We start from the raw sequence: 12,294 nt of genomic DNA on the forward strand, positions 1-12,294 counted from the left end.
TCAACTAATCTGTGTTTTGTTTTTTTTTTAAACAGAGGTTTAAACATTAATAACTTTAATAAAAGCAGTGTTAATCAGAGTCAAGAACCATCACAATATTGCCACCTGACAAAAATCACGATTTCAGTTTTCCTGTGTTCTTCCCAGGCCTGTAACATGCAGAATAGCTACAAACTTGCAGTTGGAGAACAAATGTCTACCCTTTGCTTTTTTACTTGAGACTATATTACAAGTACTTCTGAGGGGCTACCTAGTCTTTGCGTCTTTTTTTTTTTTTTAAGATTTTATTTATTTATTTGACAGAGAGAGGGGGAACACAAGCAAGGGGAGTGGGAGAGGGAGAAGCATGCTGCCTGCCAAGCAGAGAGCCCAATGCAAGGCTCAATCCCCGGACCCCAGGATCATGACCTGAGCCAAAGGCAGACGCGACAACTGAGCCACCCGGGTGCCCCTTTGCTTCGGATTTTTATGCTGTATCACACTGCCAGTTATTAGTGACAACGTGATCTCTGAACTGTTAGATTATGTTCTAATTTTTCCAAATTATATACAATAGTACAATGAACATCTTTGCAGGGGTTTTTACTGTTTTTGTTTCTGCCTTCTCTAGGATTATTTCCTTAACCTACCCAAAACTGCCAGGCCCAGAAACTATTTTATGAAAGGGGCATACTCATGGTCATCGCCCAAAACAGTATGTGAGCGGCTTGCTGCATGGCAAACCCCCAACCCAGGTACTATCTAGTAAATAGAGCCATCTTCTCTTTTTAGGTAGTAGAAACGGTTTCTTGTTTTGGAGTGAGAAAGCGCATGGTTCTTTGGGTTCAGTGGTTACCGAATTCTGCTCTGTGTATGCCTGCTATGAGTCATCTGGGGTGAAAAAAAGGAAGTTACTGGAAGATGAATCAAAATCTCTCCCCCTCTCTCTCTGCCTGCCTCTCTGCCTACCTGTGATCTCTCTCTCTCTCTGTCAAATAAATTACAAAAAAAAAAAAATCTTCAAAATCTCTTGAGGTTGGGCCAGGTGTTGGTATCTTTAAAAAGCTCTCTAAGTGATTCTGATGCAATCATGTTCAGGAACTGCTGCTAACACTGACTTCCAGGGCCAAGATACGGTGAAAGTCACTAAACAGGATGAGTGATACGATATTTTGTCAGAGAAATAACTGATACAAGGAAGACTTTAACACAGAGAAAAACAAGTATTTTATATATTCCTTGAAAAAATAACAACAGGTTCTACGTGTGTATTTACTGATCTATCAAAGATTGAAAAGTCAGATTTTTTTTTTATTTTTAAAGATTTTATTTATTTATTTGACAGAGAGAAATCACAAGTAGGCAGAGAGGCAGGCAGAGAGAGAGAGGGGAGGAAGCAGGCTCCCTGCTGAGCAGAGAGCCCGATGCGGGACTCGATCCCAGGACCCTAAGATCATGACCTGAGCCAAAGGCAGCGGCTTAACCACTGAGCCACCCAGGCGCCCCGAAAAGTCAGATTTAAAGAACTAGAAGAACACCCAAATGTGACTTCAGTCAGAATCACCTGGTGGAATTTGAAAGAAAATACAGATTCCTAATGTTCCCCAGAACCACTTCATCACAGAATCTCTAAGAACAGCCAAAGCAACATTTGTTCTTGTTGTTTTTAAATTCCCTAGGTGGTTCCGAAGCTCAGCTGTGTTTGGGAACCCAGAACGCAACCTTTCCCATCTTTGGGTTTCCACTATGTCCTCCATTCTGTATCCTCAGTGATCAAAACAAAAGTGTATTCTTCCGAAGCAGAACTTCTAACTGTTAGAAGATACTGTATTTATCATGGTAGTTACATCAAACATCAGCCCGAGAATCCAGATGCTCTATGGTGAAATGCCACCCTAGCCTCACTAGCCTCATGAATAAGGCTGACGTTGAGCACAGTTCTATGAACAAAGAAACTACTTTTGCTTGTGCGTTTTACCAACCGCAGGGAAAGTGTTAAGGTTATGATGGGATCTCATCAGGACTGCTTCTGGGTCCTTCAATATTCAAGAACCACTGAAATTACCTGGATGGCTCCGGATTCCCTGAAACTCAGATCTACAAGAACTCTGGTTAGCGAGGGAAAATCTTCTTTTGAGTCTTCAATCCTTTAATCTCTTGCTGAGGATTTCTAAACTCAAGTCAGAGTTGGCAAACGTACCTCTTCTGAGGAGCTCATTTTACTGCCGGTTAATCCTGGAACCATGGGATTCATCAGATGGACCCGTTTTGAGTAGCCGAGTGCAGGGAGGTACTGGGGGGGTTAGAAAGAAACACAAAAAGCTGCTGTTAGTATAAATTCCTCCTCAGTGCCCTAGTCTCATCTAACTTGACCAGCAACGTGATAGTTTGATATAGCTCTTCCAATCTCTATTTTTTTTTTTTTTACTGAACATACAACCTTTCTTTCTTCTCTCTTTTTTTTTTTTTTAAAGATTTTATTTATTTGGCAGACAGAGATCACAGGCAGGCAGAGAGAGAGAGAGGAGGAAGCAGGCTCCCCGCTGAGCAGAGAGCCCGATGTGGGGCTCGATCCCAGAACCCTGGGACCATGACCCGAGCCGAAGGCAGAGGCCTTAACCAACTGAGCCACCCAGGCGCCCCATCTTCTTCTCTTTTTTTAAAGTTTTTACTTGGGGTGCCTGGGTGGCTCAGTGGGTTAAGTCTCTGCCTTTGGCTCAGGTCATGATCCCAGGGTCCTGGGATTGAGCCCCACATTGGGCTCTCTGCTCAGCAGGGAGCCTGCTTCCCCCCTCTCTCTGCCTACTTGTGATCTCTGTCAAATAAATAAATAAATAAATCTTTAAAAAATTAAAAAAAATTTAAGGGTTTTACTTAAACTTAGTTAACACACACCGTAATATTAGTTTCGGGTGTCGAATTTAGTGATTCTACAAATTCTACACTTCCATTCGTCTGCTGGTGCTCGTCACAACAAGTACACACCTTAAGCCCCACCCTCTATTTCTCCTGTCCCCCACCCACCTCCCCTGTGGTAACCATCAGTTTGTTCTCTACAGTTAGAGAGTCTGTTTCTCGCTTTGCCTCTCTCTCTTTTCCCCTCATTTGTTTTGTTTCTTAGAGTCCATGTGAGTGAGATCATACGGTATTTTTCTTACCCTGACTGACTGACTTCTTTTCTTTTTTAAAGCCTTTATTTATTTGACAGAGTAAAAGAACACAGCAGGGAGAGTGGGAAGCAGGGGGAGAGGGAGAAGCAGGCTCCACCCTCAGTGGGGCACCCGATGCAGGACTTGATCACAGAACCTTGGGATCATGACCTGAGCTGAAGGCACTTAACCGACTGAATCACCCAGGCGCCCCAGACCAACATATTGCACTTTCCATAATACACTCTAGTTCCACTCAAGTCATTGCAGATGATGACATTTCATTTTTTGGGAGGCTGAGTAATACTCCATTGTGTTAAATACACAACCTTTTGATAGTGTACATAACATAAACACGTTTTCTTTTTCTCAAAAAAAAAAAAAGGTGTCTGTTTTCTCAACTGCTTTTCTATTAGTATTACATTGTGATTTTTACATTACATTGGATTTGCCCTGTCACCATAAACAACTCTAAAAGCTGGAAATATATAAAATAACCATTCGTAGGCATTCAACAGCAATAGCAGTAGGGCTACAAAGCTTAAAGGAGGGAAAGCAAAGGTGACCCCATACTCACCCTGGCTTTCTCCTTGAGGGCATTTTTTCCAAACTAGATGCTGAGAAAAAGAGAAGAGCTGTCTGATGAAGCAGAGGAGAGAGAGATTGGGGTTCAGTACTGCCAGGATGCTGGGATTTGGTAAGGGTTTTAGAGTAAAGCGAGCTCCCAGACCCAAATCTAAGTCAAAATTCCCCAATGATTTATGAGCTGACTCATAGCTGTGTGCATACAGAAAGACACCAGGAAGCCCAGCAGGGAACAGGTGCTGGGAGGCTGGAGACCTGCAGAGAGATTTTAGACAATGGACAATGCTAGGGAGACAGTATGAAGTTCAGGTTCACTCAGAGTAAAGAGGTCTTTGTCAACACTCTGAGATTTGAGTTTGAGACTCCAGAAAGGTCACATCCCAGGAATAAGGACCACATCGTAGGAGGAAGGACAAAACTGAAACAGACCTTTTCTGACCGAGCCTAGAACCAGTGCTGACCAAGCCTAGAACCAGTGCTGACAGGATCAAGGTGATAAGGCATAATTTAACAGCCTACAAAAAGCACAGCACCCTATAAACATAATCCAGAGTCTCTACAACACATCTATGATGTCTCTGATACAATATAAAAAGTATTAGAAATGGCAAAAAGAAAAAAAATGTCTGATAGTTAAGAGAAAACAGTCAGTAAAAGCAGACCCTGGAATAATCCAGATATTGGGATAAACAGATCAGGATGTCAAAATTGACTATGATTGGTATGTTAAAGGAAACAGAGAGAAAGATGGACAAAATGGATAAAAGACAGGATTTCAAGAGAGAACTGGAATCTATGAAAAAGAACCAACTAGAAGTTCTAAAATGGCATGATACGATATTGGATGGACCGAACAGAAGACAGGTTTGATGAACTTGAAGAAAAGTCAGCAGAGAATAACCCAACTAAGTACAGAAGGAACAAAAAAAAGGGGGGGGGGACAACAGAACAGAATATAAGAGAAGTGTGGGACATGGTCAAGAAGTCGACCATACATATAATTAGGGAATTAGGGTACTAGCACAGGAGAGAGGGAATAGGATAGGAGCAATATTTAAGGAAATAATAGGGGACAATTTCTCAAAATTAAAGAAAACAGACTCAGGAAGCTCAGCAAAATCCAAGTAGGATAAATACCAAGAAAACTATACCCAGGAACATCACAGTCAAATTGCTGAAAATCAGAGACAGAGAAAACTCTAAAAGCAGCCAGAGAAAAGCTGTATTATCTATAAAGGAGAAACAGTAATACTTATAGGTGACTTCTCAATGGAAACTAGGGAAGCAAGAGGCAATGGGATGACTCTTTAAAGTGTTAAAAGAAAAATAATTGCCAACCTAGAATTTGATATCCAGTGAAAACAAAAGAAAGATGTTTTCATTCAAAAGAAAGTTGAAAAACTCATTACTAACGACATGCACTACCAGTGCCAAATTGGATGGGGGGAAGCTCTTCAGGTCGAAGGAAAATGATCCCAGATGGAAGCCCAGAGGCACAGAAGCCCTGGAAGGATCAAGAGTACCAGGAAAAGGGGCACCTGGGTGGCTCAGTGGGTTAAGCCGCTGCCTTCAGCTCAGGTCATGATCTCAGGGTTCTGGGATCAAGACCCGCATCGGGCTCTCTGCTCAGTGGGGAGCCTTCTCCACCCCCCCACCCCCACCCCCCACCTCTCTGCTTACTTGTGAACTCTGTCAAATAAATAAAATCTTAAAAAAAAAAACTGAGTGCGGGGCGCCTGGATGGCTCAGTGGGTTAAAGCCTCTGCCTTCAGCTCAGGTCATGATCCCAGGGTCCTGGGATCAAGCCCTGCATGGGGCTCTCTGCTTGCTGAGGAGCCTGCTTCCTCCTTTCTCTCTCTGCCTGCCTCTCTGCCTACTTGTGACCTCTGTCTGTCAAATAAATTAAATAAAATCTTTAAAAAAACAAAAACAAAAAAACAAAAAAAACTGAGTGCTTTAAAAGGAATTATAATAAAGTCTTTGGGATTTAAAATACATGTAGAAGTGAACTGTATGACAACAGCACAAAAAGCAGAAGGAGTTAAATGGATAATTGTAGGTTTTTACATCATTGAGAAGTGGTAAAAATACCGGATTTAAAGTGTTATACGTTACAAAGACACATGCTGTAATCTCTAGGGCACAGGTGGGCAAAACGTTCCTGTAAAGGACCAAATATACATATTTTAGACTTAGAGACTTTGCCCACATAGGGTATCTACTGCATATTCTTCTTCATGTTTTGTAGAGCTCCTAAAAAATATAAAAACCAGGGGTGCCTGGGTGGCTCAGCTGGTTGAGCGGCCGACATTTGGTTTTTGCTCAGGTCATGATCTCAGGGTCGTGGGATCAAGCTCTATGTTGGGCTACATACTCCTCACCAAGCCAAGTCTGCTTGTCCTGCTCTCTAACCCCCTACCACTCCCTGCCACCAGTGTGATCGTTCTCTAAAATAAAGAAATAAAATCTTTTTTTTTTTAAAATATTTCATTTACTTATTTATTTGTCAGAGAGAGAGAGGGAGAGTGCACAAGCAGAGGAGAAGCATGTTCCCCACTGAGCAAGGGGTCTGACATCCCAGGACCCTGGGATCATGACACGCAGGTGTCCCAAGAAATAAAATCTTTATTAAAAAAGGTGGGGGGGCACCTGGGTGGCTCAGTGGGTTAAGCATCTGCCTTCAGCTCAGGTCATGATCCATGGTCCTGGGATTGAGTCCCGCATGGGGTACCCTGCTCCATGGGAAACTGCTTCTCCCTCTATGTCTGCCTCTCTCTCTCTAGCTCATGAGTAAATAGATCTTTATTAAAAAAAATTATACTGTTCTTAGAGCTTGTGAGTCACACAAAAACAAGCCATAGGTCATATCTGTTAGAATAATAAAAGTAGATTCAACTAAAAATTAACAGAGGAGATAAAATAGAATAATATGAAATATATAATCAAAAAATTTACATTGTAAGCATTCCTCATTCATTAAATATACCTGAAAACCATAAGCCAGTCAAAGAAAGATAAACACTGTATGATTTCATTCATATGTGGAATTCAAGAAACAAAATAAACCAGCAAAGGGGTAAAAAGGGGAAAGAGAGACAAACCAAGAAACAGGACTCAACTGCAGAGAACAAACTGATGATGACCAGAGGGAAGCGGGGTTGGGGGAGAGGACATGGGGGTCAGGATTAAGGAGCACACTTGCTGTGATGAGCACCGACTAACATATAGAACTGGTGAATGAACAGACTGCATACCTGGAACTAATATAACACTGTATGTTACTATACTGGAAATAAGATTAAAAAATTAATAAAAAATACATCCAAAAACCATTTAAAAAATACTATATAATCTTCCATTGTGAGGAGTTATCATAACATATAACAATCCCTTGCCACTGGGTATGACTTTATTTCTAGATTTTTTTTTTTTAATTTTATTTTTTTATTTGACAGAGTAGGCAGAGAGGCAGGCAGAGAGAGAGGGGAAAGCAGGCTCCCTACTGAGCAGAGAGCTGATGTGGGGCTCGATCCAAGGACCCTGAGACCATGACCTGAGCCGAAGGCAGAGACTTAACCCACTGAGCCACAGAGGCGCCCCTCTAGATTTTTTTTTAAGGATTTAATTTATTTATTTGACAGAGAGAGAGAGATCACAAGTAGGTAGAGAGGCAGGCAGAGTGAGAGAGAGAGAGAGGGTGGGGGGAAGGGAAGCAGCCTCCCCGCTGAGCAGAGAGCCCGAACTCGAGGCTCGATCCCAGGACCCTGAGATCATGACCCGAGCTTAACCCACTGAGCCACCCAGGTGCCCCTATTTTTATATGTGTGTATATACATACATATATATATATACACATACACACGTATATATATATTTTAAATATTTTATTTATTTATTTGTCAGAGGGAGAGAGAGAGAGAGTAAGTGAGCACAGGCAGACGGAGTGGCAGGCAGATGCAGAGGGAGAAGCACACTTCCCGCCAAACAAGGAGCCCGATGTGGGGCTCGATCCCAGGACGCTGTGATCATGACCTGAGCCGAAGGCAGCTGCTTAACCAACTGAGCCACCCAGGCATCCCTATATATATATATATTTTTTAGAGATTTTATTTTTAAGTAATCTCTACACCCAATGTGGGGCTTGAACTCACAACCCTGAGATCAAGAGTCGCATGCTCTACCAACTGAACCAGTGAGGTGTCCCTATGTCTAGATATTACCTTTGAATTGATAATGTGATAAATACTTTCATATATAACTGAAGTTGCACTTTTAAAATTATTTCCTTAGCACCAGCTTGTGTCATTATTAGGGCAAACTACCCTCCTGGAAATTTACATTCCCACTAACAGTGTTTTCTCCACACCCTTGCCAAGATGAGGTTTTGAGAAGCTTTCAAAAATAACAACCATTTCTCAACCCTTTCCAATCTACTCCAGTTCTTTCCCCCAAAAAGAACTACTAAAGGTTTACTCTGATATCCTCCTTTAAACCCTGTTAAGCCTCATCTCAGAGATGACTGGTTTATGTAAGATCCAGAGCAATACGGACTGAACGCTCTGGGAAAAGCCAGTAGTTGACTGATAGTCCCTTTCCCTAGAAACTGTGTTATAGGAAAGAAGCAAATCCAATAGGTCTGTGGGCAGCTTCCAGGTGGCAACAAGAGCACGGGCTTTTTTTTTTTTTTAAACTTTTTTTTTTTTTTTAAAGACTTTATTTATTTATTTGACAGAGAGAAATCACAAGTAGGTAGAGAGGCAGGCAGAGAGAGAGAGAGGAGGAAGCAGGCTCCCTGCTGAGCAGAGAGCCCGATGCGGGACTCGATCCCAGGACCCTGAGATCATGACCTGAGCCGAAGGCAGCGGCTTAACCACTGAGCCACCCAGGCACCCAAGAGCACGGGCTTTTGGGTCAAACAGGTCTGAGTGCCAATTTCTGCTCAGTCACTAACTGTGTGATAATGGACAACTTTCTCTACACTCCGTTTTCTCATCTGCAAAACAGGGAGAACAACACCCGCCACACAACAGAGTTACGAGTGGTGGGACTGGCATATTCAGTAAACCTTAACTGCATACCTAAGGCACAAAAGAAAAAAAGGCAGGGAAGAGAACACCGACCTTCTCCGCAAAGGTGAAAATCTTCCTTTGATCAACACCTCCAAACTGGGCATCTACTTTCAAATACTCTTCATCCAAGGCCTGTGGGAAAAAAACAACACATGAGCATAAATTCCTACTGTATTTCTTCTATCTGGATCTGAGAAATCAGAAACTTTTGAAAATCACCAGATTTTTCCAGAAAGTAGGGCTGGGGGGCGCCTGGGTGGCTCAGTGGGTTAAGCCGCTGCCTTCGGCTCAGGTCATGATCTCAGGGTCCTGGGATCGAGTCCTGCATCGGGCTCTCTGCTCAGCAGGGAGCCTGCTTCCTTCTCTCTCTCTCTGCCTGCCTCTCAGTGTACTTGTAATTTCTCTCTGTCAAATAAATAAATAAAATCTTTAGAAAAAAAAAAAAGAAAGAAAGTAGGGCTGGGATGCAAATAAAGCAGCATCCAGCCTCCCTCTTGTCCTCAAGCGCTGCATGGACATTTTCCTAGTGCCTGCGGTGAGTGGCACTCCATGGGGATGTCACGGGGGAGAAAAGAAGAGCCTCCGCCTTCGGGGAGCTCACAGTCCAGTGGGGAAGGGAGGGAAGAAGCAGAAGACACACCATAGTCGGGTCAAAGGTACCCACTGAGTAAGACAGCCTGTGACAAATGTCAAATAATGGCATAAGAGGGGTGCCTCAGTGGCTCAGTCAGTTAAGCATCTGCCTTTGGCTCAGGTCATGATTCCAGGGTCCTGGGATCAAGCCCGGCCTTGGGATCTCTGCTCAGTGGGGAGTCAAATAAATAAAATCTTAAAGAAAAAAAAAAGGGATAAGAAGAAAGTGCTATGAGGCCTCAGAAGCAAAAGGCAAGACTAAACTGATTTTGTCACTTGCTACCTGCCAGGCCTAGTGCCAGCAGAGGAAGCAGAGTTGAACCGGACCCAGACTTGGCTTATAAGAAGCCAATTACCCAGCTGAAAAGAGAGACATGTAAACAGAATTTCAGTGCAGTGTGCGAAGGGCTACCCGAGATGTTTATTTAAGGGACAGAACTAACACAAAGACAGAAATGCTTATCTCCAGCTGGTAAGGCAGGTGGCAGTGAAGGCTTCCTGGAATCAAGACTGTGGCTGACCTCGGTTCTGAAGAATATAGAGATGTTTTTCACCATGCAGAGGAAACAGATGTCAGAAGGCAGAGAGGTGTGAAATGTATAGGAAAATTATGAGTGATTCAGTATGCAAAAGCACAAACGTCAACGGATGTAGGAAGTGGTTAGTGATGGCATCAGAGATGGAAGGTCCTGACTATCATACTAGGGTGCCTAGCATCACCCTGGCCCACACTGTAGAAACATCACACCAGTAAGAGGGCAGGGCACAGAGCGGAGCCCTCTGGACTGGAGACAGAAAACAGCGAAAAGGCTCCCATCTTAGTCCAGGTAAGAAATGATGCTGAACCAGGTCAGTGGGGATGTAGAACAAGAACACATTTAAGAGCATTTAAAAGTAGAACTGGTAAGATTTCATGTCTAATTGAATGGAAGGAAGACGAAGGAGAGGAAGAGACAGTTGAGCAAGCAAGAATAATCTAGAACAGCACTGTCCCTAGGATATTTGGGAATGATGAGTATGTTCTATTCTGTGCTGCCCAACAGGTTAGCCACATGTGGCCTGTGAGCACTTGAAATATAGCCAATGTGACTGAAACCTACAAACTTCAATTTTAATTATTTTTAATAGCCACATATGACCATGACTAGAAGGGAGGCTACCATACGGGACAGTGTAGATCTAGAAAGTCTCTCCAGGCTTAACCTGTAGAAGCCTCTTTTGGAGGTGATGAGGGAAGACTTGATATTCTTATACCAAACTTTTTTTTTTTTAAAGATTTTATTTATTTATTTGTCAGAGAGAGAGAGTGAGAGCGAGCACAGGCAGACAGAGTGGCAGGCAGAGTCAGAGGGAGAAGCAGGCTCCCTGCGGAGCAAGGAGCCTGATGTGGGACTCGATCCCAGGACGCTGGGATCATGACCTGAACTGAAGGCAGCTGCTTAACCAACTGAGCCACCCAGGCATCCCATACCAAACATTTTTTGAAAGATTTTATTTATTTATTTGAGAGGAAGAGTGCACACAAACAGGAGGAGCAGCAAAGGGAGAGGGACAAGCAGACTGCCTGCTGAGTGTGGAGCCTGACGTGGGGCTCAATCCCATGACCCTGAGATCATGACTCGAGCCAAAATCAAGAGTCACTCAAGTGAGTCACCCAGGCGCCCCTCTTGTATCAAACATTATAGAAATATGCAAAGATGGGTGTATTAACAGTATTAACAACTCAAGTTTGAATTTTTCTCCTTGCTCACACAAATATACACACAAGAAACATGATGCACTTTGTTTAATGGAAAACATGATCTTGCCTAAAATTTATTTTGTTTCATTTTTTAAAGATTTATTTTACAGGGTATCTGGGTGGCTCAGTCAGTTAAGTGTCTGCCTTCGGCTCAGGTCATGACCCTAGGGTCCTGGGATCCTAGGCTTGGGAATCAAGCCCTGTGGTAGGTTCCCTGCTTCTCCCTCTCCCTCTGCTTTAGGCTCCCCCTGCTTGTGCTCTCTCACTCTCTGTCAAATAAAATCAATCTTAAAAAAAAAATAAAATAAAACAAAGATTTATTTTAGAAGGAGAGAGCACACTCACAGGTCTACATGGGCAGGGAGGGGCAGAGTCTTGGAGAGGCGGGGAGAGAGAGAGACTCTCAAGCAGACTCCCCACTGAGTGTGGAGCCTGATGAAGGGCTTGATCTCACAACCCTGAGACCATGACCTGAATGGAAATCAAGAGTTAGCTATTTTGGGGCACCTGGGTGGCTCAGTGGGTTAGTCTCTGCCTTCAGCTCAGGTCATGATCCCAGGGTCCTGGGATCAAGCCCCACGTTGGCTTTCTGCTCAGCAGGGAGCCTGCTTCCTCCTCTTTCTCTCTGCCTGCCTCTCTGCCTACTTGTGATCTCTGTCAAATAAATAAATAAAATCTTTAAAAAAAAAAAAGAGTTAGCTGCTTTGGGCACCTGGGTGGGTCAGTTGGTTGGGTGACTACCTTTGGCTCAGGTCATGATTCTGAAGTCCCAGGATTGAGTCCCACATCGGGCTACCTGCTTGGTGGGGAGTCTGCTTCTCCCTCTGACCCTCCCCCATCTCATGCTCTCTCTCTCTCTCTCTCTCTCATTCTCTCTCTCAAATAAATAAATGAAATCTTAAAAAAAAAAAAAAAAAAGAGTTAGCTGCTTAACCATCTGAGCCACCCAGATGCCCCGCCTAAAATTCATTTTTGCACATTACTCTGAAATTTTCTTAAGAGATTATGATCAACATAAAAAGGGTATGTGACACTGCAAAGCATTCTCTGGGAGGACTGGCTTCCGCCTGTATAGTATATTCTGCAGACATGAAAAACAAACCCCATTTACTACGCATATGTAAAAAGTCACCAGGTC

The 12,294-nt window shown here is 43.2% G+C and overlaps 2 protein-coding genes across 4 annotated transcripts in view; one reads left to right on the forward strand and one right to left on the reverse strand.

Annotated features, from left to right (window-relative positions):
* YARS1 (tyrosyl-tRNA synthetase 1) overlaps window positions 1-12,294 on the reverse strand; it is a 38,010-nt gene that overhangs the window by 13,368 nt on the left and 12,348 nt on the right. For both annotated transcript variants that reach the window (XM_045064138.1, XM_045064139.1), the window contains exons 5-6: window positions 8,834-8,914; window positions 2,180-2,272 (exon numbers count right to left, since the gene is read on the reverse strand). In XM_045064138.1, coding sequence (XP_044920073.1) covers window positions 2,180-2,272; window positions 8,834-8,914 — 174 coding nt within the window. The remainder of the gene's footprint in view (window positions 1-2,179; window positions 2,273-8,833; window positions 8,915-12,294) is intronic.
* Window positions 10,109-12,294, forward strand: part of LOC101674085 (S100P binding protein) — a 55,265-nt gene continuing 53,079 nt past the window's right edge. The window contains exon 1 of one of the 2 annotated variants that reach the window (XM_004740887.3): window positions 10,109-10,242. The gene's annotated coding sequence lies outside the window, so the exon portion shown is untranslated. The remainder of the gene's footprint in view (window positions 10,243-12,294) is intronic. The other variant, XM_004740885.3, reaches the window with a different exon arrangement.

This window comes from Mustela putorius, unplaced genomic scaffold (genome assembly GCF_011764305.1).
Source record: "Mustela putorius furo isolate JIRA1106 unplaced genomic scaffold, ASM1176430v1.1 tig00003853_pilon_pilon_pilon, whole genome shotgun sequence".
NCBI lineage: Eukaryota > Metazoa > Chordata > Mammalia > Carnivora > Mustelidae > Mustela > Mustela putorius.